Below are 26951 nucleotides of genomic sequence, written 5' to 3'. Positions count from 1 at the left end.
TTCGGATTCTCAGTACCCATGTAAAGCTCTAACCCAGCACTAGGCCCTGGAGAAGGCTGCTCAGCCAGTCTAGTTGAATTATGAGGAACATTCCTGAGAAAGACATCTAATGTTGGTCCCTAGCCTCCATACATACCCACCTCCCTCCCTCCCTCCCTTCCTCCCTCTCTTCCATTTAAGAATACTGATGGATAAGAGGCATAGTGGTATCTGTTCCTCTTATTTGCCCTAAAAGCAAGTTGAAAGACACTGTCCACCATTAAGGACTTCTTAATGCATTTGGTAAAGAGTATTTAAAATATCTGAGCAGGGCACTGATGTTGCTTGACTCAAGTAGGACCTCAGTATGGCAGCAGTGTACAAATAACTAAATGGGTTCTGAGAGGGGAGGGAAGAGCGAGAACAAGCACCACCTCCGGTCAAAGCAGTGGAAGAAACGGGATAAAGAAAAGAGAACTAGCTAAACTGGGAAAGACAGGTATAGTAGAGAGACACCCAATTTCAGGTCAGAGTGAGTCTCTAGAGAGAAGAGGAATAAGCAAATTAAGAAAAGAGCCATGAGATGAGCAAATTAAACCTCTGTAAGAAAAAGAACTCACGTGTTTACAGATCTGTTAGGAACATACCTGGCTTCGAATATTAAGTGACTATCTGTGAACAAATGAATGAATGAGATGGACGCGGGGGCTGGGAGGACGGAGCCTTGCCTTTTGACGATCTCGCGAGAAGAACAGCATCTGGATGTCCCAGGCCTTCTGATTCAGATCTTCCATTTCCATCTCCATTTTCTTATGTTCCCACTCGATCTGATAGATTCCTTTGTGGACTTCTTTACTTTCCATCATGCTGGCAACTTTCTTTTGTCCTTGAGCCTGAAAAGGTACGCCAGCAGTCACACTGACTGTATTCAGAACTGAAGCTAACGGTTTCTGTGGCTCAGTCTGTAACCTGTCTGTGTGAAACCTCCATGTCTTCGCATTGATTCTCTGGATAAAGCATTGGCTAACATGGCTAGGATTACCGGCATCAACCTGGTGGCTAGCAGTAAAGGAAAAAGTCAGATATGACACTTAAAACACTCTACTATTTAGCCGGGCGATGGTGGCGCACGCCTTTAATCCCAGCACTCGGGAGGCAGAGGCAGGCGGATCTCTGTGAGTTCGAGACCAGCCTGGTCTATAAGAGTTAGTTCCAGGACAGGCTCCAAAACCACAGAGAAACCCTGTCTCGAAAAACCAAAAAAAAAAAAAAAAAAAAAAACCACTCTACTATTTTGTACTTCACTTGGAATAATGGATATTCAATATATTCATATTAGGTTATGCATTCATATATTCAATAGTCATGTATTCGTATAGGTTACTTAATAACCTATATGAAATTCAGGGATATTTTAAAGTAAACATTTAAATTAATTAACTATTAAATGCATTAAATTTTATCAAAGTATTCAGTTAAGTATTTAATATTACGTTTAATATTTAACATCTCAATGTAATATCAGAATTAAGGAACATCAATATAAATGATTTATTTAAATTGTCCTAAGATTACTAAAATGAAATTACTATGTCACTAAAATGAATTTATAGCCACATGTGGTAGCTTCCACCTGTTATTCTAGGACTTGGAAGGCTATGTCAGGAAGATTGTCCCAAGTATGAGGTAAGCTTTGGTCACATAATAAGTTCCAGGCCAGTCTGGACTGTCTTGTCAATCAGTCCATCAATGTATATATATAAGAGTCCCACCAGTTACCACTTTTCATTCTTTCTCTTTTTATTCCCTTTCCAAACTCTAGTTTATTGAGTGCATGCCACTAAGCCACTCCCCACTGCGTCCTACCCTTCTGTTGTTTTCCACTTTCGGTCATAACCTGGTTTCTGAACTCCTTGGATTTCCTACCTTTAATGACCCTTTAAAACTGTATTTCAATCACCTTACCCCCATGCTCTCAACTTCATCTGGTCGTCAGCAGCTCAAACATTCTAAAGTTTAAGCATTTCTCTGCTGGGAAAGCACATTGGCCCAGTAGAAGGCATGCTACGTTTAAGCTTGGGTTGCTGCAGCCAGAGAGGTTGCTGTCGGCTTCTGGTGAGCGGAGGTCAGGATGGTGCCAAGCAGCCTACAAAGCACAGGGCAGCCCCCATGGAAAACAGTTTGTCCCCACCCCCGACGACATCAAGGGTGCTAAGGCTGGGAGTCACTGTTTTGGTGTTGTGGGATTTACTTTACTTCCCCATGTCATGTGACCCCACCCTCACGAGGGCTACTCCATCCTCAACCCTCTTGACACTGTGCACACATCTCTTTCTACTCCTTGGAATCTTTGTTCTCGGGGTGTCTAGGGGACAGAACCCTAGTTTTCTCTACTGCTGTACTAGGAGCTCCTCCATCTCCTTGCTGGTTCCCTCTGCTGCATCTTTTAGAGCTCAGTTGGAGGTGCAGACACAAGCCCACTATTTTGGTCTATTTTTGGTCTTCCTAGGTTGTTGAGCAATCTCCTGGTTTAAATATCCTGTAAGAGGATATCTGTATGTAACAGTCCATATGCAGCTATTAACATGTGCTCTACAGAGAGCGCATCTCAACTCTGAACTCAAGTTGGACATTCCACTGGAATGTTTGAAATACATCTCAAATTAACCAAAGCCCAAACTCTTCACTCTGCGACTTCAGCCAAAGCTACAGTTGGCCAGTCTTTCCACCATCAGTTAGTGATACTATAATCTATAGCTATCAGCTGTTCAGCGTACAATTTAAATAATTTTAAGATTTTTCTGCTGGGCAGTGGAGGCACATGCCTTTAATCCCAGCACTGGGGAGACAGAGGTTGGTGGATCTCTGAGTTCGAGGCCAGCCTGGTCTATAGAGCTAGTTTCAGGACAGGCTCCAAAGTTACACAGAGAAACCCTGTCTTGAAAAGCCAAAATAAATAAATAAATAAATAGCCGGGCGATGGTGGCACACGCCTTTAATCCCAGCACTCGGGAGGCGAGGCAGGCGGATCTCTGTGAGTTCGAGACCAGCCTGGTCTACAGAGCTAGTTCCAGGACAGGCTCCAAAGCCACAGAGAAACCCTGTCTCGAAAAAAAACAAACAAACAAACAATAAATAAATAAATTCTGAGACAAGATCTTGGTATGTGATCCAGCTGACATTGAACTTGTATCTTTCAGAAACCAAACAAAAGAGGAAAACCCACCACAAAACCTGTCAACCAAGAACTTAAGAATCTTGTAGTTACAGAAACCATGTTTCAGAAATAAAAGCTGGCCCCTGTAGTCTGGCTACTCAGGAGGTGGAAGGATCCCAAGTTTCAGGTCAGCCTAGGCAATGTAGCAAGACCTTGTCTCAAAAAACTTAACAGAGGAGAAGAATATTTTTAAATGAAAGACAGGACATTTTGAGACACATTAAGTGGCTGGAGAGCATCCACTGTTAGTGGACTTCATCTGCAAGAGATGCTAAGGAAGTCCTGCAAACTGGAATAAGAGAGAGTAGAAGAAACGCAAAGCAAAAGTGATAAAAAATACTGCCCAAGAATATGAATACATATGTAAATGTAAAATCCAGTCTGGTACCTAATTCTCCTTTTCTCTCATAATCAAAAGACAAAGGCACGCCACAGTAACCATGGATCAGGGATGATGAGTACATTCTGTGGAAAGGCAGAGCGAACACAGCGCGGGGGGAGGGGGCAGAGTGTTGGTGGGGCAGAATTTTGGATATTGCTAAAGCTAAGTCGGCATTAATTCGAATTTTCTTTCTTTTTTTTTTTTTTTTGGTTTTTTCGAGACAGGGTTTCTCTGTGGTTTTGGTCAAATTTTCTTGTTACACGGTTAGGGAAAAAGAGAGCCTGCATCAACAATTTAACTTTATTGCCAGAAAAAGAACAAGCTAACGTAAAAGCTGGCAGGAAGCTAGAGTAAAATGGAGATAAGTGAAACAGGAATAGGAAAACAAGAGTCCATGAAACTGAGAGTCGGTCCTTTGGAAAAAAAAATTGATTATATACTGAGAGTTATATAAACAGTATATAACTAAGATATATTAGAATGGACAGTTAGCCCCACTGTCTAGGGAGATTTTAAACAGTATGTGTGTGCTGGGCACTTTTACAGATTTCTATGGGTGACTCTAGTGGCGGCTGCTGAGACGAAACACTCATGTAACTGAGTTAAAGTTACTGCCTTGGTCAGGTTACCATTGCTGTATGACTAATGCCAACTTGGGGAGCAAAGAGTTTATTTAATTTATGGTTCCTCATTAGTGTTCATCATCGAAGGAAGTCAGGCAGGGCAGGAACCTGGAGCAGGAGCTGACACAGAGGCCATGGAGGGGTGCTGCTTACTGGCTTGCTCCTCGTGGCTTGCTCAGCCTGCTTTGTTATAGAACCCTGGACCATCACCCCAGAGATGGCCCCACCCACAATGGCTGGGCCCTCCCCCATCAGTCACTAATTAAGAAAATGCCCTACAGGCTTGGTACAGACTGATCCACTGACTCCAGCTTTGTTGAGTTGACGTAAAACTAGCTAGCACACTTACCATGGGAACGAGACACACTATAAAGCATTTTATGTAAAAGGTAATATGTTCAAAAACTATAATTACCCGGATCACAGAATTCAAGTCTTCAATTATGTTCTTATTGATGAGAATTGCATCGGAATATTCCAGAATCAACTGGAAATTCTCCAGTTCTACTTGTCCTTGTTTAAGAAGAATTTGTATTGTCAAGTTCACCTGGAATCTCACTTTCTCCTCCTGTAATCTAAATGGAAAAAGATTTCAAAAGAGGTATTTGTAGTATATTTAGGCTTCAAACTTCACTTATTATCTGAGAAATGAACTCCTAAGCAACCGAAGGAATGCACCCTGAGTGGTATGAAGACTGTTTTCCCAAAGACACCGTTCCTAGAAGCCCCTTTAGGTGCCTCCTCACTCGATCTGGAGTTCTAATTTTTTTTTTTTTTTTAGTTTTTTTCAAGACAGGGTTTCTCTGTAGCTTTGGAGCCTGTCCTGGAACTAGCTCTTGTAGACCAGGCTGGCCTCAAACTCACAGAGATCTGCCTGCCTCTGCCTCCCGAGTGCTGGGATTAAAGGTGTGCGCCACCACCGCCCGGCTTGGAGTTCTAATTGGATTGCTCAGGCAACAGTAGGGACAGAATTAGTCACACTCTTTTATTGTAAGGAAATACTGTAGTTTTGATTGTAATGAAAGGAATTTTAAAATGAAGTAGAAATACTTTGAAAGGCAAGTCTTTTAAAATTATGACTTTATTGGTTTGTTTGGGGTTTTTTGTTGTTGTTTTGGTTTGGTTTTTTTGAGTCAGGGTTTCTCTGTGTAATAGTCCTGACTGTTCTGGAACTCACTTTTTAGATCAGGCTGGCCTCGAACTCATGGAGATCTGCTTGCCTCTGCCTCTGGAGTGCTGGGATTAAAGTTGTGCCCACCACCACTTGGCAGTTTTATTGGTCTTTGATAATATAGCAGCAATATTAAGTCTATATACTAATTATCAAATCTATTGCCTAGTTTGTATTCCCCCAATAACTTAGATCTAGAAATAATGTGTCCTGATGAATTTGGGAGCATCTCTGAGGTATTTATTCATGTGGATATACATACGACGTTTTTGAAGCAAAGACTTCTATACAAAGCACTCAATAAAAACCACCATGAAGAAAAACACAAACCTGGTGGGTGTTTATGGAGAAACTTGTTTGGAAATCCACTCAGTCTTGAGTCTGGAATTCTCCTCTGGCAGAGTCAGGCTCTTTGTGTTTTTATGTGACGGACAGATTTACACAAAATTATATGATTTCCCACCACCCAAAATTTGTTTCTTTGTGTTAAGAGCACACATGGCAAATTCTCTTTTGAAACAAGTCTTGTGTAATAAGGCACACACTATAAAATAGAACATTTCAGCACGGTGCCAGGACTAAGACAGGCAACCAGCTGTGAACCAGCCATGTAGGAGGCCGGCTCCGCAATGGTAGCCCTACTTGACTGAACCCAGCTCACACTGTGACTGTGAATGAATGAGCCACGAGGTTCGGATTACCGGAGGAGCTCCTGGAACACCTTTTCAATCTCATGCTGCACGGCCTCATCATCCTCCACTCTCCTCCGGAGAAAAGTCGTCATTTCCTGGAGACCAGCAGCCTTCTGTTTGACCTGGTGAAGCCAACCACCAATGTGTCAGGGTTTGTGGGGACTTGATTGGAGACAACTTCTGTCTTTGACTTTTCCTAACAAGCCTATCTTCCTCAGAGATTAATAAAAGTCTAAATCTCTGCGAGAAGGTGAGTTATGTAAAACATGACTGGCACAGTCCACGAGAAATTTAAAGAGTATCAAACTGGCCTCTTGCTGAAAAGCATGTATGCAACTGACGTGTGTGTGTATCATGTACATGTCTATACACCCAATGCTTACATGAAATTCTAGAATCATAGATACTTAGGGACAATTTGCTGATCCGATGTATGTGCGCTGACTTTAGGGATTAGGAGAGAGGAAACAGAAGAGTCACGTCACAGCTAAGCATGTTCTCACATCTTTACGTTACTATAGCCCCACCCCTCTTCTGGCAAAGGATGAGGCTGCCTCTGGTGAGCTAAACACATTCTGTGCAAAACGAGATCACATCTAACAGTGCTGTCCGGGGGAAAGCGCTGTGGGCCACACATGTAATTTAGATGTTGTCGTCATCACATTATAAAAAGTGAAACGGAACATAAACTTCATTTTACTAATACTTTTTATTGAACACACTCTGAGATATTATTCTGCTTACAAGCAATGTGGAAATATTCACGAGGCATTCTCCATTTTATGGTAGGTCTGCTAAGCCTCGTGTGTTTCCCACTCAAAGCCCTTCCGGGTACTGCTCACATCTACTTCCAGTGCACACTAACTGCTTAGCACCAGGCCATCATTTTGGACCCTGAAGATTTATAGCAACACAAATAATACTACTTGTTTTGTTATGTTATTATTGATATAACTAACCCAGCAAGAGGATCTTAAAACTTAGTTTTCCTGGATGTACTGACAGATGTGATATTTGCTATTAGTACACTTAAAATAAAACTTAAAACAAAGTTATATACTTTGTATTCATTTTCCACTTTTGTTCGTCTGGTTGTGCAGAAATGTTCCCAGACGAAGGGGTCCAAACCTTCTGGCATGTTACTGATATTGTCCAGTTCATCCATGGCTTTCATTAGCTGGGTAAAGTTCTCCTTATTTAACTTGCCAGATCCTGGTCGCTCTCCATAAGGAACAAGACTGTTCACATCCGCATGTGTTTTCTGTTTGTGAATCCTGGTATTAGCAAGAAAAGATCATCAACCTTTCGTATTCTTACAAATCCCAAAAAGAAAACAAACAAACAAAACCACTGTTAACTAACAGAGTATTAGCATAAGTCTGACACTGTACGGTAACTTCCTGTGTTCCTTCAGGGTTGGTGAGTGGGTAACTCCAGAGACAAGCACCCCCTTTGTTGTTCCCTGCTCTAGGTCCCCAGACCTGCCCTGGACTTAGAAGCATGCCTCATTGTTGCTGGCACCGGCAGCTTTACCCATGCTAGAGAACCCATTTCTTCTGTGTATTGTCGGCAGGCAAACAAACACCCAATAGCAGTTTGTGTGCCCCCTGGGTCTGTCTGGCATAGCCACGCCTGGCATCTTTTCTTCAGTGGAATATGCCTGGACATATGTACCTGGAGAAAGGCACTCTTTGTCTATATTAATAACTTAGCTTAGTTTTCTTGGGCTGCGGCTGGGAAGGGAAGAGGGTCACAGAGACTTGTCCCAGGCATGCCCCTTGGAGATACTTGGCAGTGCACAGCCATAGCGATGGGTTCCACCCATATCTCTAGACAGGATAGTCGGGTTCTGGGAGAAGTTACTGGCCCAAGGCCAGCTCTGGGTCTGAGAAACAGTGAAATCAGATTAAAAAAGTTCTATTTGATGACCAAGTGTTTCCACTGGGTTTGTAATTAGCACACCTCTCGCCAGACCCAGCAACTAATACTGTAATCTCCTCACTCAAGAGGCAGAAGCCAGAAGATAACTAAAAGTTTGAGGCCAGTCTGGACTACACAGTAAGCTTCAGGTCGGTCAATGCTACATAGTTAAGACTCTGTCTCAGGGGATGTAAAGTAAAACAAAAAACGAAAAAGTGCTCCTGAGCTAGGGAGCCAGCTCCGTCAGTTCTGAGCAAGATAAACATCTGACCTCAGCCCCAGACGTCCACCATTGTGGTACACACTTGTGATCCATCCCAGCATTGGATGGGCAGATCCTGGGGCCTCTCTGGCTAGTCAGTCTAGGAGAACTGACAGGACCCAGGCCAGTGAGGGAATCTGTCTCAAAAACTAACAACGGTGACAACAAACAACTCCAAAGAGTGGAAGGCAATGGCAGGATCACCCTGGCTTACACGCACGCATGCGCACAGATGCACATGCACACACGCATGCGCACACACAGACATACACGCATACACACACCACACAGAAAGACAGAGGAACAGAGAGAGACAGAGACAGGAAGACAGACAGAGACAGACAGGAGACAGAAACTAAGGCGTGAGACAAGTCCTAGGCTAAATTCCCAGCGTTTCTGGGAGCCTGCCCAAAGTGAGAGCCGGAGTTTGTATCCCTCACATAAACTATCTCACTCCTTTGTGACAAACAGCACACTTCTTCTGTACTGCATCTGTTTGAAAATTTCAATTTATTATCTTAGCAAACTATTCCAATATTCCTCCCAACTTAGAAACATTTCAGAACTCTAGCGAATCGTTGTTTTGTGCTATCTTTCTTTTGCATTTTTATTTTAAACTTTATTATAACAAAAACATTGCAAATAAAAACTTTGTCATGAACATAGTCACATGAGATTCTCTGAGGAAAAGCAGTTTGTGGTCAGATACATTGGGAAGGCAGTACTGACTATTTTCCTATTCCTGGGAATCCAAAGGCCACTAGCAAGTGTGGGGAGGTTCAGCAATGAAGACTGCCACTTAGCTGCAGAGACTGCTATTTCCCTCCCGCTCCATGTGTGTGGTCTTATAAGCCTGTCTCATGCTCATGCAAAACTCCGATTTACACTCTAAAGAAGACTTAGGTTGTCTAGGGATATGTCTTGGGAAAATCTGTATGCCAGCTATGGTTTAAGGCTTTTCTGTGAAATAAGGACACAGACACTTAGCCACTTTTAACAGTGGGCAGAAACCATTACACTTCATTTCCTGTCATAAGACACCAGCGTGACCTCAGGACGTTTAGATGATTATTTCTACCTAATTTGGAAAAGGTAAAACTTTATAACTACGTTACTTTTTGACGTGTGTTTACTCGTTTGTTGATTTTTGTGCATGTGCACACATGTACGCATGCCGTGGCACACTGTGGAGGCCAGAGGGCAGCTTGTTCTCATCCCACCACGTGGATCCCAAGGATACCACTCAGGTCACCAGGCTTAACCCTGCTGAGCCATCTCTCTGGCCCCGTCCTCCCTGTCCCCAACAGGAGAAACAAACCTTGGCCGGCGTTTAAAAAGTTTGTAGAGTATGTCCACCTGGTGACCAGAAATGTCAGAAAATTCCTTTTTGAAGCTGCGTTCCAGAATCTAAGGATAAACACATCGTGTTCAGGATTGCAGACACAGAAGTCTCTCATTGGTTAACACAACCTCTAAGATGCAGACGGTGTCACTGGGACAGTAAGACCTGGCTTTTACAGCTATCGGAGAGCATCCACTCTCCATGCAAAGACTTCCTTAAAGGGCTGTGCCCAGGGAGCCTGCCAGTGCACCAAAAATGTTACCTTATAGAACAGCCTTTAAAAGCGTTTAGAATAGTACTGTCTATAGACAATATTTATTCAGAAAACACGGAAGTCACTGTTCAACCCATTTCACCTTCTTCCTTCTCCACCTCATTTGTTCCATCTTGTTGTTGTTATTTGGGTTATTGCTTCTGTCACACACTGCTGGCTTTGCTACTAAGTTGCTTTTATGAGGAACTCATGGGCCCCACAACCATACGCTTGAGAACAAACTTGTGAGAACTTGATGACCTCACTTATAATATCTTTCTACAAGAAAAAGCTTAACTTAGGGAAATTAAAAAAAAAAATTGTTCTAACACACAGATTTTACAGAAAAGTATAGCCATCCAGAATGAAATTCACTCACAACTAAAGATGACAGAAAGAGAACAATCCACGAAGGAATTAATTTATGCCCTGTTTACCGCCCCCCCTGCTAATCCCAAGTGCAACAACTCCGCACTGTCCAGGGGATGAACCCGTGACTCACTTTATCTTCGGCCACCAAGTTGTCGTGGTGCTCCTTGAACACATCCAGGTCTCCTCTAGCTTTCTGGATGGCTTCTGCAGTCTTGCTCTACAGGAACGGCAGGGACGGTTCATTGGAACTGGGGAGTCCTCAGGTTAGACAAAGCTAGAGGTGTTTTTAGCAAGAATAAGAAGCCTCACAGGATGCGAAAGAGCGAGAGCTGGCGCCAACATGCGTTATCCAGCCGCTCTGAAATGGTCTCCTCCTGTGTCAGAGGCATCTAATAGCCTGCAGGGGTGTTACATTTCAGATACGGTCTGCTATGTAGCCCAGCTTTCCCTTAACCTGTGCTCCTCCTGTGTTTGCCTCCCAAGGGCTGGATTATAGGAATGAGCCACCATGTCTGGTAAAAAGTTCTTGGCAACTATTATAAACAACCTTTTTCTTTTCTTTTGGTTTTGTCTTTGACACAGGGTCTAAGTAGCTCTGGCTGTTCTAGAACTCGTTATGTAGACCAGACTAGCTTTGAACTCAGAGATCTGCGTGCCTCTGCCTTCTGAGTGCTGAGGCATGTACCACCACTCCTGGCCAGATAAACAGACTGAAAAGTGAGTACACGAGCCATTTATGATGCAGCACACGTGTGCATACTCGGCTTCATCAACAAGATCGATGCAGGCTGACACCTGCTGAAACATTACATATTAATAATCAGCATTAATACCCATCTCCTTAATAAACTCTATCCATTCATGTTTCTACCTAGCGTTTCTGAATATGAAAGTTTTCATTCTATAAGCTAACCCATCACTTCAAGGTTCAGTGACATTTGGGACTACCACATGGTCCATAGAGAATGATTCTCCCTGGAGAATGACCTGTGAACAACTTCAAGGATTGTGTGCTTTGATCAAAGTCCTACAGCCAGCCCATGGCTAAAAGCTGTATTGTTGTTGTTGCTGCTGTTGTTTGAGACAGGGATTTTCTATGTAGCCCTGGCTGTCCTGGAATTCATTCTGTAGGCCAGGCTGACCTCAAATTCACAGAGATCTCCCTGCCTCTGTCTCCTGAGTGCTGGGACTAAAGGTGTGCGACACAACTGGTTGGTATTAAAAGCTGTATTTTTTAACTTCAGTCTGAGAAGTCTTGGTCTTGTCTTCTATGTCATTTTGACACTACAGTGTTCTGAATCTGAGCTGCGGAATCACATCAGCTAATAAAGAGACTGACATGGGTCCTTTACCTGGCTGTCTAGCAAAGTCCCAGACCTGGAACCGGCTCTAAGCATGGCCGAGTAGGAAGGGCAGAAGGAAGACTACGGGGCAAAACAGCCAGACATCACTGTGATGGGACTCGCTTGCCTCTTCAAGGCGTTCTTCTTGTCTCAGAAGATCGCTCGATTAGAGTCGAGTCTGTGACTCTGATCAAATAAGGCTCTAGATGTGGAACCTGTGTCTGAACAAGCAAGCAGCAGAGGATGCCAGAGAGGCCCGGACTTACTTTCTCCTCCTGCTTCTTCAGAAGGTAATTGTTCAGGAACTGCTCCCTGGAGCTCAGTTCTTCATCCAGCAGCAAAGAAAACACAAGGTTGTTTATTTTCAGCTCCTCCTGTGGAAATATTAAGAGGAAGAATGTTGAAGGTCAACACTCCTAGCGGAGAAAGAACGTCCTGTTGGTGGTCGTAGACTTGATGCTAATCAGACAAGCTTATGAGGGGAGGAGTCCCTTAAGTGAATGCCTCAAAGAAAAGTCACGTGGGGACTCCTAACTAGTACTTGACTCTGTTCCCTCATCCGTCATTTCCTGTAAGCAAAACACATACACAGAAAAATACTTAACACCAACAAATCATTCAACGAGTGATCAATCATACAGGCCAACACTCTTATTTTCATTACTGGACTAAAAATAGTCATCTTCTCCAGCCCAGAACCAGGCGTCATCAGAGGCTCAACTCCGACAGTGACTACTTTTCAACTCCAGGCATAACAAACTTGTGTGTTTCTGTCCCTCTGCCTTAGTGTGAACGCCTGGCACAGTGGCATAGCTGATCCATTAGCAATATTTTGTCACTTCTCCTAAATCTCTTAGAACCTTCGTGTCCTCTTATGTCTCCTTCTCGCCTTTTGTAGCAATTGGCAGTCTGTAGTTTCGTGTCTCAGCTGAGTGCAGGCTATGAAACTCCCAACTTGCTTCTAGGCCTTGAAAACTGGCAGCTGGATCCAGAGGCCTGGTCAGACCTTGGCTGAACCCTTTTGGCAAAACCGTGGGTTATTCTGTGTTCCCTGGGCTTATACAGTACTGTGCTGTTTTTGGGGTTTGCAGCTCTGGGTGCTCAAAGCACAAGCCCAAGATACCTATTGAGAGTGGCAAAATGATCATTGCCTGTTTTCACTTTTTCCATTTACTAATTGAAATATGTTAGTATTTATTTATATTTTATTATTATTATTATTATTATTATTATTATTTTGAGACAGGATTTCTCTGCATAGCCCTGGCTGTCCTGGAACTCACTCTGTAGGCCAGGCTGGCCTCGAACTCACAGAGATCCGCCTTCCTCTGCCTCCCAAGTGCTGGGGTGAAAGGCGTGCGCCACCACCACCCAGCTTGAAATATTTTATAAAGAGATACTTCTACTATCATTTTCTTGCCTAGGGACAGAATTTATAAGGAGATTCAGTCCGGATATTGGATACTTTACAGCTTGGGACACTGCCCGTTGTGGCTGTCTGAAGGTGACAGATGTTGGTGCTGACAGTTAACTTGAAAGGCTCCAGGGTCAGCGGGGAGGGACCTCTGAGCATGACTGTGGGGAATCATCTGGATCACCTTTGGAGGGAAGACTCATCTTGATTGTGGTGAGGGTCACTTACTAGATAACGGACCGCAGGCCACACAAAAGGAGGACGAGGCGTTGGCAGCACACATGCTTTCGTTGCTGCTCTGACCGGACGTAAGGGGATCATTGCTTCAGACTCCTGATGCTTGGGCTACCCTGCCGTGGAGGACTGTCACTCAAAACTCTGAGCTACAATAAACTCACTCTCCCTTTTGTCAAAGGATTTTTTTTTTTTTTCGAGACAGGGTTTCTCTGTGGCTTTGGAGCCTGTCCTGGAACTAGCTCTTGTAGACCAGGCTGGTCTCGAACTCACAGAGATCCGCCTGCCTCTGCCTCCCGAGTGCTGGGATTAAAGGCATGCACCACCATCGCCCGGCCTTGTCAGAGGATTTTTTTTTTCTTGTTGATTTTTTTATTAATTAATTAATTTAATTATTAAAGATTTCTGCCTCTTCCCCGCCACCACCTCCCAATCCCTCCCCCTCCCCCAATCAAGTCTTCCTTCCTCCTCAGCCCAAAGAGCAAGCAGGTTTCTCTGCCCTGTGGGAGGTCCAAGGACCACCCACCTCCATCCAGGTCTATTAAGGTGAGCATCCAAACTACCTGGGCTCCCACAAAGCCATTACATGCAATAGGATCAAGAACCCATTGCCATTGTTCTTCAGTTCTCAGTAGTCCAAAGCAGCAGGACGGGAAACTGAGACAGTGACCAGCAGGCATTTTTCTTCTTCAAACGTCACAAATCCAGGAATTTGGAGAACTTTGAGGAGTTTCAACAAATTGAAATAACAATAAAAAAAGAACAAAACAACAACAATGATAAATAATTTTTGTTGTTATCATTGTTGATGCTGGAGACTTGCATATGCAAGGCAAGTGTTTTACCCCAGCCTTTTATTTTTGATTGTTAAATGGTGTCCTTTAGAAGTGACTGTAACTCATTAGTCCTTTGGACATTTCCTGGTAGTCTGGTCACCCCTCATCATGTGAACAAGAAGATATTCTAAGCATGTTAAAGAAAACTAACAGTGTAATTGAAGTATTTTTCATAAACCACGTATTTCACCCCTTACCGGGTACGGTGATGCTTTGGCACATGCGCAGAGCTATGTAGTACTAGTATGTATGTACTAGTCAAGTTTAGAGCATGCGTCCATTCCTACTTTATATCCATCTCCCCCAGAACCTCTTGGAAGCGCCCCCCTTTCCCTGAAACAGCTACTCTCCCTAAAGTGAGCAGGAGAGAGAGGAAGGGGAGCAGAGCCTGCCTGCCTGGGGGCGGGGTGGGGAGGGGACTGTGGAGAGGAGGATTGGGGCAGGGCCTCGGGAGGGACTGGGGAGGGGCCCACCAGCGTGCATGGCCTCAGCACCGGGTCAGCATGCGGGTCAGAGCCTAAGAGCAATGGATGACCCACAGGCTACTTGAAAGGACAAGATCCAGAAAGGAAGCATTCGTGTACCTGATTGACAACCATCTCCGCCTTCACTCTTCTTTCGAAGAGTCTCTTCAAGTGCTCGTCAAAGTTCTGGGTGCTTTCTTGGATAGAGTTTTGAAGTTTCTTCAGTTCAGTTTCTAAAGACTAAATGGGAGACAACAGAATAATTAAATGTTTGTCTCAATTGGTGTTTGCATTTTACCTCCTAGAAGAAGCAGAGTTCTGGAAGGCGGAGGGAGCACTACCTGAACTCATCTCAAATGCTGCGTGCTTGCAATTTTGCTTTCATTTTTCATTTTATTGCCTTTTCTGTGTGTATTCGTGTGTTGTATATGTATGTGTGCATACCTGTGTGTGTGTATGTGTGTGTATGCATGTGCCTGTATACACAGGTGTGAAGGCCCGATGATGACGTTGGGTGTCCCGAGTTATCACTCTGTTTTATTCCTTTGAGACCACTAACCCTGAAGTTCACCCTTTGGGGTAGGCTGGCTGGCCAATAAGCTTTCAGGATATGCCTGTGTCCATGTCCACCCTCCACCCCGCTCACTTCCCCAACCTGGTGCCACAGCCCTAGGGTCACAGATATGCACAGCCAGGTCTAGTTTTCTTAAAGTGAGAACTAAGAATTTGAATTCAGGGTCTCATATTTGTGTAATAAGCTCTTTAACCAGGATACGGAGCTGTCTGCCCAGCCTGGATGTTTGAAGATTACACTGGAGGAAAGTAATGTTAAAGATCTCTAATCAGGTAGGCCTAGTAAATCGAACTGCAGCAAATCTTTCCAGAAAACAATTTACGCATACAACATTTTGCCCTAAAATTTTTTCTTCCTCTTCTGTTTTTGAATACCTTGATTTTTTAATATTATACATTTTGTTTTGATATTTAAATAAAAATATTTACGTGTGTGTGTTTGTGTGTGTGTGTGTGTGAGAAAGAGAGAGAGAGAGACAGAGACAGAGAAAATATTTGAGTGGGCAGGTGCACATGGAGGCCAGAAGAGGGTGTTGGATCCCTTGGAGCTTGTGCTCCAAGCACCGTGCATAGCCTGATGTGGGTGCTGGGATCCAAAGTCCCATCCTTATGACTGAGCACTAAACACTCTTAATCTCTGAGCCATCTCCCCAGCCTTCTGGACTTGATTCTATATTACTGAAAAATTAGTTCATGGTCCAGTGTTAGGGAAGAAGATGGGGTGTGTGAACTGAAACAAGATTAGTTCTAAGTAGATCTATGTGTCCGTGTGAGAGACCAGGCAGAGCAAAAAGTAAGACAACATGGAAAACTTCTGAAAAATCCAACTGAGATTGCACTTAACCACTGGGGGTGAATCTGTATTTTGTGTTTGTGTTTTGTTTCTCACCGGCATGAGAACAGGTGCAGAGGAGGCAAGGGTACCTTGCTTGTTAGTTTTCTGTCAGCTTGGTACAAGCTAGAGACATCTGGGAAGAGGAAACGAATTGAGGGGTTGTCATCATCACATAGCCTGTAGACAAGTGGGGGGGGGCATTTTCTTGATTAGTGACTGATGTGGGAGGGTCCAGCTGACTTCCTGGACCCACCCTGGACAAGTGGTACTGGGTTGAACAGGAAACAGTCAGGGAGAGTCATGGAGAACAAGCCAGCAAGTCGTGTTCTTTCTCAGCTTCAGCTTCTGCTTCCAGGCTCCTGTCTTGAGCCCTGACCTCCCTTCATGATGGGCTACAAGCTGTAAGATGAAATAAACCCTTTCTTCTGACTCGAGTTGCTTTTGGTCACTTTTGGTCATGATGTTTTATCGTGGCAATAGAAAGCAAACCAGGACAAATACTGCATTGAATCAAGACTGGGGCTTCACCATGGAGCTATCATGGCCACTCAGGGAAGTGAGGGCAAAGGCAGGAAGCTACATTAAAACATGGAGTGAACACAGTGTAAAAGTCACTGCTTGTCCTCCTGCTTTCTGTTGCTTTGATAAACACTGCGACCAAAGCAGCGTGGGGAAGAACATCAGCTTACATGTCCTGGTCACAGCCATCAGGGAGGCGAGTCAGGGCAGGAACTGAAACCGGGGCTAGGCAGGGGCCATGGAGGAAGGTATGGACTATCATGCCCGATTACCAACAACTTTTATGTCTCTTCTACGGCGTGAGACATTTTCATGTGGGGATGTTTCTTTGAACTGGGAGACCATACAAATGGAACTATATTGCAGAGCCCTCAAATAAGACCTGAACTATGTGTCATGCTGGCTGTAGTTTTCTCTTCTCAAATCCTTTCAATGAGATTGAGACTGAATCAGCCAGAAGCACTACTGAACTCTAATCGCTGCAGCCCAGACAGAGCAAGCCCTTGTAACGTCTTGCATGTGCTAGGTGTTCCTTAAGCATATGGAAAGAGAACAGAAGATCAAACAAACAGTAACCTGTGGAAATTGTTGACATCAACAAGAACTTTAAAAATATTATGCATTTCATTTTTTTAAATGTCTCCAGCCCTCAGTTTTTTCTGTTCCAACCTCTAAGTTCTCAAGGGACTTTAAGTCAAATCATTATCCCTAAGCTCTTAAAGGCATTAGGAAAATTTGACCTAGAGAGTCTAGAGATGTTTTTATTAATTTTCTGTTCTTCTAACCTTTCTGTACTTATCTCTCTCTTCATTTAACTCCTTGACTTTTTTCTCATACTCTTTGAATTGTTTCCTTTCTTCTTCACTCCACAAAGCATCAGATTTTGTCATGAAAGCAGGTTGAGGGATCACCTGGAGGCACAAGGAAAGAGCATGTTCTCGCATATATAAGCATCAATGGAACACTACCGGGAAAACCTCCCAGCACAGGTGGCAGTTAAAAAGGGAAACATTAAGGGGGATAACCTGACGCTTAGACAGAAGGATGTGGGAAAGCCTTACAACTGGGTTTCTATGACTCTGAGAGGATGGTGGTCGTTTCAGGGTTGCCCAGACTCTTAAGTAACAGACTCAGATGGTGCTGGTATCTTTGTAGCTTGACCTGCAGGAAGACCTGGGATGACACGTCCCTTCTCCTCCTCCTTTTTTCCTCCTCCTCCTCCTCCTCCTCCTCCTCCTCCTCCTCCTCCTCCTCCTCCTTCTTCTTTTTCTTCCTCTCCTCCTCCTCTTCCTTGTCTTTCTCCTTCTTTTTTCATTTTTCTTCCTCCTTCCTCCTCCTCCTTCCTCCTCCTTCTCCTTCTTCTTACTCCTCCTCCTTATCCTCCTCCTCCTTTTTCTTTCTTCCTTTCTCCTTTCTCCTCCTCCTCCTTCTTTTCCTTGTCTTCCTCCTCCTTCTGGTGGTGGTGAGTGTATGTGAGAAAGGAAGGCAAATTTGTTGTTGGCATCTTTCTAGGTAACTGAATACTGGGGGTGGCAGAATTTCTAAAACTGAGTTTTACAGGAAACAAAATGATGAACTTTAAGTAGCTCTTTCTACCTCATTTCATTTTCCCCAAAGATGGCCAAGTAGCTCACCATTCTCAAGATGTCTTCCTTCTTGACTTCCAGAACACCTCCCATCATGTCCATCAGGCCTCTGTGTCTTGCATCGGAGGCCTGGGAGAGAACCAGGATCAGAGAAGGTAATTAAAATAGAATAGACAGTTAATGACAGTCAACAGAGTTAATGTGTCAGGCAGCTGCCTGCCTGCCATTACAACGATTACATTTGGGACTTGGGAAGTGACAGAAACATGGAGAGAGAACAGAAGGACAGCAGCCGAGATCCAAATGACCTCTGGACTGTGACAATGCATGGGTGTTTCTAAGATGGAGAGAAGGTTTGGGGTACCACTGAGCAAAGCCACATACCAGTGCTTGCTGCTGTTGCTCCATTTCAAAGGGTGTGGTCATTTCTGTTTTCGATTTTTGCCATGGAGCAAGGAGTTTTTGAAATAAAATCTGAAAGAGAAAGTATAGGTTTTTTGTTTGTTTGTTTGTTTTTTGCTAGTTTCTAGAAAAAATCAAGTCATATTTTCCTTCCACATTCTGGGCAAAGTTAAAAGATATTAAAGGAGGGGGTTTGAAAGAGTATTGCAGATTTTCAACCAGTTTTCTGCTGTAGGATGATGCTTTCTCTAGGTTTGATGTTTAGATCGTCCCTGGATCCATGGGATTCCTTTCTACTGTTGTCGCTAGGCCACCTGCATCTGTCCTCTGTAACTAAGTGCTGCCTAGCACAGTTGCTTCTAAAATTAGTGCAGACAAGAGGATGGACAAATCAGAGCTAGTAAGATCTCCTAAGACACGGGAAGGGATAAAATGGCTGGGCCTGTACCTCATCATCTTCCACAACAAGGGCTCTTTCTGGCTTCTCACAGTCTTCAAACACTGGTTGCCAGACCTTTTCTTCCAGTTCCAGGTCTGCAATAATTTCTTCAATTCTAACATTCCTTTCTTTCACGCGTGCAATTTCAATCTCTTTTTGTTTATAGGCAGCATCAAATTCGCTGTTGAAAGCCTTTTTTACCTTGTAAATGATATCCTGAAATATCAATAGGTTACTGAAGACACATCATGTCTTATGTCTTTTCTGGTAACACGATCCCATATACAACTCTAAGATCATTCCAGAAAATATCATTTAGGAAGGTCAAAATTGTCTTCCCAGACTGGTATTTACAGCAAGTCATTTCTAGGTTTAATAATATACAGGGGTAGCTAGCTGGGTTTGAATTAAGGCCGCAGCAATATTTACACCCTAACCGCCTCCTTCCTAAGATGTGAGCTGTAATTCAACAGGCAGGTCTGCTGGGAAGTACCGACGGGTGCTCGGAAGCTTATTGGACAGTTCTACTTTTTTTTTTTTGCATGTCCTTAAAAATCTACCATAAAAAATTTAAAGCAATATACAGAACTCAGCACCTCTTCCTTGGAAACTTGATGGAGGAGATGCAGAGAAAAGAAGCAATAGTGTTTGGAGAGTCTTGCAGAGAAGGACCACTGTGCCTGTATACTTCCTTTATAGAGTTAAGTCATTCTCAAATAGAAGGGGGAAGATGAATAAGCCAATTAGGTCAGCCAATAGCTATGGGGATCCAAGTGGATTGCCCCAACTCAACCCAAGTGCTCAAGGTTCAACTCAAAGTGGCAACTCTAATTCAAACTCAGGTTTATGTTAAGTCAAAGTCTGGTCCATCAGTTTCTCCCACTAAAGATGAAATCATTAAAGTAGGCTGGGCATGATTTTAACACCTAGGTCTATAGGTATTTTGGGCTCAGATGACCTACTTAAAGATAGACAGCAACTGGAAGAAGAGGAGCAGAAGCCAATCAGGGGTGATTAAGCAGTTCTGTGTATAAATAAACAGATGTGCCATGGGTAGGAGGAGGAGAAGAGAATGCGAAGCAAGGGCTGAGCCCCATGGAAAGGGGGACAGAAACTGGAGACACAGCTGAAGAACTTTGGAGAATGGGAATAGCTGATGGAATTTCAAATGACTTACAACCTTAGTTATTGATTCAAACAGAATATTCATTAGAGACTTCTTGTTCCAGGTGTATTCTGAGACTGTCTCCTTTGGCAGAAGTCAAGGAGTTGCAGCCAGAGGAACCTCATACTTATTTTAAGGTCATTGTATTTCTCTGTGTTAAGTAGACAGATCACATACTGATTTTACAAGATCCAGAGTGATGCATGGGTAGTTACTGGGCACGTGGAATTAAAGCATTTCTTTGAGTCAACTAAAGTTCTAATAAGAACGTCTGTTGTGTCTGTTAAGGAAAAGCATTCCCTAGAAAACTTGGCATCATCAAATCCAGTTTGAATGGGTGGGAGTATCTTTTGCATACAAGCTCTGTCTGTAAGACATGAAAGCTAGTCATCTGTGTATTTCTCAAAGGTTATAGAGGTATTACTTGACTACTGCTATGTTTCTATGTGAGCCCTTGAAAGGAACATTGTGGGGGAAATGTCAGAGTTTTTTTTTTTTTAATAAAAAAAAAAAAAGAAAGTCACTCACTTTTAGTAATATAATTTGGTTGATTTTCTCCTCTCTGGAATGAAGTTCCAATTGACTTGTCAACAGAGAGGTATCTGCCCCAAAATCAGTACTCAAACTACCAAGCATGTAGTTGGGCAGGCTGGTGTCTTTTATTACGTTTTCTTCATCCTCTTCTTCTTCATCCTCCTCATCATGATGCTTTTTAATCAAAGTGGCCGAAGACTGGGCCTCTACAATTTCTTTCCGTAGCTGAGCATAGGGAAGAGATGACATGGAGTTCGTGCAATTAGAATGCCACCAAGGGCAAGTTTTAGGTGATTTCATTATTTCAACACTCATTGTAAGAGGTTAAATTGTCTTGCCAACAATTTGACTCAATAGGATGGATGCTGAGATGGCTACAGAAGAGATTAAAGCTTCAGAAACTGACTCACTGTAAATCAAAAGAATAAAAGCCACCCTTGCTAGTCCATAGTATTTACGTTTCTATGTCAAGATGATACCTGCTTGTAAATATTCTGAGTTTCTCTTGGTACTTAAACCAGAAAAAAAAATTCTCCTCATATTTTATTAAGGAACTTGTTCACATGGGATTAGAGAGTGTAAGTTGATTTAAGTACGCCTTCATTTTACGTTTCAGAAAAAGAGGGGGTACAAAGTTCTGGCCAAAACTAAGTTATGCCACAGGGACACTTTTTACTGCTTTGATGGAGACTGTTGTTTAGAAATTGTAGCTGGGATTGCTTTAGGGAAATCATAAATTTCATCAACATAGATTCAGTTTCATCTTTGGTCAATGACCATAAAGCATGGCCCCTAATGTGAGGGAGGACAAAGAAGGGATTGTAGATCCAGACAACCTCTGAGCAGGATATGAGAAGCGCCCAAGGTACAGCTTTAAAAATCAAATTCTCATATTCAAAGACTAATCAACATATAGGATATAGACTCCATTTTTATTATTTGGATATAGCATTATATATTTATGAGGATACAGCCTATAAATTAACAAGGAATATAAATATACAATATATACAAACTTAATATTAATTTAATCTCAGCACAAGTCCACATGATGGGGACTGTCCTAGCTAGGGTTTCTTTCTTTACTTCTTTCCTTCCTTCCTTCCTTCCTTCCTTCCTTCCTTCCTTCCTTCCTTCCTTCCTTCCTTCCTTCCTTTCTCTTTTTTTCCCTTGTTTTGGTTTTTCAAGACAGGGTTTCTCTGTAGCTTTGGAGCCTGTCCTGAAACTAGCCCTTGCAGACTAGGCTGGCCTTGAACTCACAAAGATTTGCCTGGCTCTGCTTCCTGAGTGCTGGGATTAAAGGTGTGCGCCACCACCATTGCCCAGCTCTAGCTAGGGTTTCCATTGCTGTGATAAAACACCATGACAAAAGCAACCTGAGGAGGAAAGGGTTGATTTGGCTCACACTTCCACATTACTGTTCATCATTGAAGGAAGCAAAGACAAGAACTCAAGCAGGGCAGGGACATGGAGGCAGGAGCGGATGCAGAGGCCACAGAGCGATGCTGCTTACTAGCGTGCTCAGCCTGCTTTCTTATAGAATCTCAGGCCACCAGCCCAGGGATGGCACCACCCTCCATGGGCTGTGCTTTCCCACATCAATTGCCAATTAAGAAAATGTTCTACAGCGGGTTCTTATGGAGGCGATTTCTCAACTGAGGTTCCTTCAATTCCGAAGACCATAGCCAGCACGGGGACCCTTAATAAATTACATCAAGTGTGTAAACACACGCCCATGTTTAAAGTGGTACCTTAAGACACTCTGCCTCGGTCTTCTTTTGCTGTAGAACTCTGTTCAACTGCTGCAGCTCTTCTTCGGTACGCGCTTTCATGGGGAAGTTCTCAACCACATAGGGGATATGGAAGCACTCGGGTGGAAACCAAGATGGATCAAGTTCATTTCTACTATACTTGTGGGCATCAGGGGAGCATAGGGGATGTTTCCTTTCATTAAAATCAATCCAGAGGTTATTACACAGTGAGAGGAGCTGACCCCAGGACCTTTAGAATGAAGCGGTGTAGCGCTGTTCTTATGGGCATGACCTTTGCATAAAACAGCGTGCTTTTGTGAAGGGATTCGTTCTAGAGCAATGATTCTCAAGACCAACTTTCCCCACACCCTCCTTCTCTCCCGGATACACTGGGAGTGTCTCAAGACCTTTTCTGTTGCTACTTTAGTAGTCTGAAGCTGTCCCTGTTAGTAGACATAGGCCAAGGAAGGTGTAAAATATCTATCAGGACATAGGGCAGCTCTGGCAAAAGAATTGTCTCCCTCTAAATGTGCCACTCACGCTACCCAATCCCATACGTGTGCGGTGGCTGTGAACTTTATCACCCACATGGGGATAGGAAGGGAAAGGCATATTTGAAAGAGGGAAAAGGTGCTGTTAGTAGCTATTTAAGGACATGCGCATAGAGCGAGATGTTTGATTTTACCCAATGCGATTAAGAGAACAGCCGTTTAGAGCACGCCAGGGTAAGCAGAGGCATAAATGCAGACAGTGTCTTGTCTGCCTTTTAATCTGTGTAGAGCATGGTTAGATAGCCTTTTGGGGTGGCAGGCACTAAGAGAAGGGTGCGGGGCAACACGGGACAGAGGAAAAGGTACTAAGGGCAGCCTGGAAGTGCACTGTCTTCGAAGCGCATGAGACTGAGCAGAGGGGAGAATGAGTCAAAGGAAGGTGTGAGAACTGGTGGAATCTGCCATGGGCGGTGCCAAGGCCACAGAATGCTCTGCTGTGTGGATTTCCTTTACTTTTTAAAAAGCTATGTGATGGGATGTTTTAATGAGAGTTCTCATCAGCTGGGATTCTGTGCTCAGGGTCATGTGTGCATTACCTTCAGGGCTCGGCCCTTCACAACCATGGAATTCCAGCATTCCTCCCGGATGAGCTCAGTTAAATAGCTCTTGGCCAAGTTATGCATCTCCACATCTTTTCTTATCTTAAAGTAAGGGAAAGATCAAAGTGGAAATATGGCTGCGTAGGAAAAAATATGTTATTACCAGCTCGCTAGCTAGTCAGAGCTGCCCAGTTAGTGGGAGTGTTTTTACAGGATTTCCCACAGCTGCCCTACACTGTGGTGAACTTCTGGGCCACGCAGTCCTATTTTGAGAACACTTCCCACGGCTTGGGTCAAGGCTTAGATTCCTTGACTTCTGGGTCAATACGAAGGCCGGTAAGGGAGGCCAGGGGACAACTGTCAACAAAGGGGCTGTGTGGACAGACACCCTCTAGGGGTAACGAAAACGGAATGACTGACCCAGACAGAACTGCGGAAGTCAAGTGGCATGTCTTCCTGAGTTCTCTCCTTACAGACACATGCACATGTGCATGTAGTACACGCTAGAGGACAACGTCAAGTGTCCCCCTCAGAACATCATGTTGTTTGAGACGGGATCGCTCACTGTCCCAGGGCTCTCCATGTAGGCTAGGTGGCTGGTTCGTTGAGTTTCAGGAACTTCCTCATCTCAGCCTCCCCAGTTCCAGGACTACAGAGAGAGGGAGCTACACCCAACTTTGTTTTGTTTTTAAGTCTTTCCAGTCCCCTCTCCCTGTTTTATCAAAAGACTGAAACCCATATTTACATATAATGCAACAGGATATTCAATGCTAGCTTCATTCCTGTCTGCACATATGAAGGACCAGTTCGTGGCCTGTGTCTGAAAATTTTTACTTAATTCCTCTTTTATTTATGTTTACAATACAATAATATCCACTTATCTAGAGAACTAGATTATTTGCTTTTTAAAAATTTATAAGCATACATGTAGCTTCAATTGGCTTTATTTGCTGATATCCCATAATAGATATGCAATTAAGTGTCCCTGTTTAAGAGTCTGCCCAAAAACACAGTGTGAAAGTGAATCACAGCACTTCTTGTTCCTCAGACTTCTGTCTACCAACTTCCTTGGGTTTCACTCTGGTGGCAGGATTATTTACAAACTGGTTAAAAATAATCTCTCATGTAGTGACATTTTATTTGTACTTTATTAAATAAAGCTTGCCTGAAGATCAGAGTGCAGAGCTAAGCCACTAGAGGCCAGGCAGTGGTAGCACACACCTTTAATCCCAGAACTCAGGAGACGGAGGCAGGTGGATCTCTGTGAGTTCAAGGCCACCCTGGGCTACACAAGGTTGACCCAGAAACAGATCCAGGTGTTGGTGGCTCACACCTTTAACCCCAGTGTTTGGGAATCACACACCTTTAACCCCAGCACTATGGAGGTGGAGATAAGAGTGTTATGGCTGGGCAGAGAGAGGAATATACAGGGTAAGAGATAGGAATTCACTGGAGTGTGGAGTCTGAGGTTTGGTGGAGACACAGTGCAGCCTAGGCAGCCTGAGGATCGCCCCTTCGGTCTGAGCATTGGTAAAGGTAAAGAGGTCTCTCTAGTGGCGTACAGCTCTGCTTCTCTGACCTTCAGCTTTAGCCCCTGTATCTGACTCTGGGTTTTTATCATTCTTGCTACACTGGCTAGGGCCCTAGGGTCATCAAGACCCTGGCTCGGGGGTGCCTCTTCTCTCAAGGACTCGTATTTTACACTCAGATGTGCTAACAGGTGGGTTTATGGTGCCAGGTGTGATTCTCTTTAGGAGTTAAATCTAGGGTTGGTATTTCTTGCGAAGACCAGAGTGTTGGGAGACTTACATGGGAAGAGCCTTTCTCGGCATCGCTCTGTTTTACGTCTCTCATGTCCCCCTTGGGACTTCAGGGAGACCCTTTCATACCTTTGCCACCTCCTCCTCGCTCTCATCGTGAAGCCTCTCCAGCTCCTCAAGGTCCAGGCAGAATTCCTGTCCCTCTAACTTTGCAATTGGTTCCACTTTTTCGTTTTCTTCCATCATGCTCGTAATCTGAAGTTTGAAATACGAAGGCGTGTTGGCGGGTAGAGAGTGGACCACTAGAGCAGGTGGTGTGCTCTCTGGACATGCTATGAGATACAGAATTCCAGTCTAGGCTTATTGTGGCTATCAAAGTTTTAGGTCTGCTATTTAGAAATCCATTCATCTAATGACAAACAGCAGCTTGTCACTGCGCTGGAGTGGATTCCCTGAGGAGACAGATCTCTGGGCAGGAAGGTCAGGAAGTTCGTTGCTTCTGGGGAGGGCTATAGGGAATTATGTTGGTTAGGCTAATTAAGGTAGAAAGATTCTTGGAGAAAGTGGGTGGCTCCATTCTCAGGAATGCATACGTAAACACATCAAGAAACGGTAGAAGGAGGCCGTTTGGAAAGACGGAGGCACAAACAGAAAAGGTAGGAAAAGCACAAGAGCCATGGTGAAGGTCAGTAGGGCAGAGGCCGCTTTTAAAGAAGAAAAAAGTCAGTGTATAACTTTGAAGAAAATAAGTATTAAAATACAACGTAAGATGGGGCACTTGGGGGAAGCAGAGGGAGAACGCACTGTTTTTTTAACACTGAAGTGTGATATAGCTAAGTTTTGAGCCTGGAAACCTCCTCATACGGTGTGAAACAAAATAAGATGAAAATGTAATTTTTGATGGAAGGCTGGTGCATTTCAGTGCATGCAACCATGCACTTACAGTTCGAGAAAGCTCCTTGATTCCTCTTTTGATCTCTTTTCTTTTCTGTGAAAACAGTCTGACCTCGTTTTTGATGGCCTGAAATGGAGCAAGCATCTCACTTAGTAAGGCGGGAGAAGATGACAGGAGAATGAGGAGTTACTCTGATAGATACATAGGCAGCACTTCTTTAAAATGGAAACAGAACATTTGCAAAGACTATAAAATATACAGGGGCTGGGGCATGGCTCACCCAGAAAAGATTTGCCACACGATTGAGAGCACAAAAGTTTGGACCCCCAGAAACACACATAAATGCCAGGTGTGCGCGGCAGCCTGCCTGTAATTCCAGGCTCAGAAGGTGAATCCCTAGAGCAAGCTGCATAGCAACACTAAGCATATTGGTAAGCTCTGAGTTTGATTGAGTCCCTGCTTCAGTGAGTAAGGTGGAAGAGTGGTGGAGACTATCCCCGACATCCACCTTGAGCTGCCACATGGACAAACATGCATGCACACATGCACATGAGCCAACACTTAAATATGCACTCAAGAAAGAAAAAAGCAAACTATGAAATCATATCCCTGTGATACTTGCTTAAATCTAGTAGTTTGTAAATGACCACCGAGACAACATCAAACTGATGTCAGTCATACAAATTGGAAATAAGTAGTGAAAATCAAATAGTGAACAACCGACAAAGGAACACTAGCTAATGTGCCCCTTGGCCTGAACCTGAGTGAGACTGGATCCAGACTTCACCTTCAGCCTGGTGCTCACTTTATAATGTCCTCAGCCACAGGAGCCTTTCTGTTTCCAGCCCAGCCTTTTAAGATAACATTCCTCAAAACACAAACATGGAATCTCATGGGT

General features: G+C 43.7%; 1 protein-coding gene across 1 annotated transcript in view; it reads right to left on the bottom strand.

The window, feature by feature from the left end:
- Cfap43 (cilia and flagella associated protein 43) overlaps nt 1-26951 on the bottom strand; it is an 84214-nt gene that overhangs the window by 1901 nt on the left and 55362 nt on the right. Inside the window, exons 19-35 of the mRNA XM_057779909.1 lie at nt 26102-26179; nt 25288-25413; nt 23396-23500; nt 22309-22425; nt 20552-20782; nt 18868-19074; nt 18402-18491; nt 18066-18146; nt 17217-17342; nt 14625-14744; nt 11823-11930; nt 10344-10430; nt 9565-9653; nt 7125-7338; nt 6074-6186; nt 4617-4776; nt 708-872 (exon numbers count right to left, since the gene is read on the bottom strand). Of these exons, the coding sequence (XP_057635892.1) occupies nt 708-872; nt 4617-4776; nt 6074-6186; nt 7125-7338; nt 9565-9653; nt 10344-10430; nt 11823-11930; nt 14625-14744; nt 17217-17342; nt 18066-18146; nt 18402-18491; nt 18868-19074; nt 20552-20782; nt 22309-22425; nt 23396-23500; nt 25288-25413; nt 26102-26179 (2217 nt within the window). The remainder of the gene's footprint in view (nt 1-707; nt 873-4616; nt 4777-6073; nt 6187-7124; nt 7339-9564; nt 9654-10343; nt 10431-11822; nt 11931-14624; nt 14745-17216; nt 17343-18065; nt 18147-18401; nt 18492-18867; nt 19075-20551; nt 20783-22308; nt 22426-23395; nt 23501-25287; nt 25414-26101; nt 26180-26951) is intronic.

The sequence above is a fragment of the Chionomys nivalis genome, chromosome 8 (assembly GCF_950005125.1).
Source record: "Chionomys nivalis chromosome 8, mChiNiv1.1, whole genome shotgun sequence".
NCBI classification, from domain to species: Eukaryota; Metazoa; Chordata; class Mammalia; order Rodentia; family Cricetidae; genus Chionomys; species Chionomys nivalis.
The sequence above is the reverse complement of the archived record's forward strand: the minus strand, read 5'-3'. Positions and strand labels throughout refer to the sequence as shown.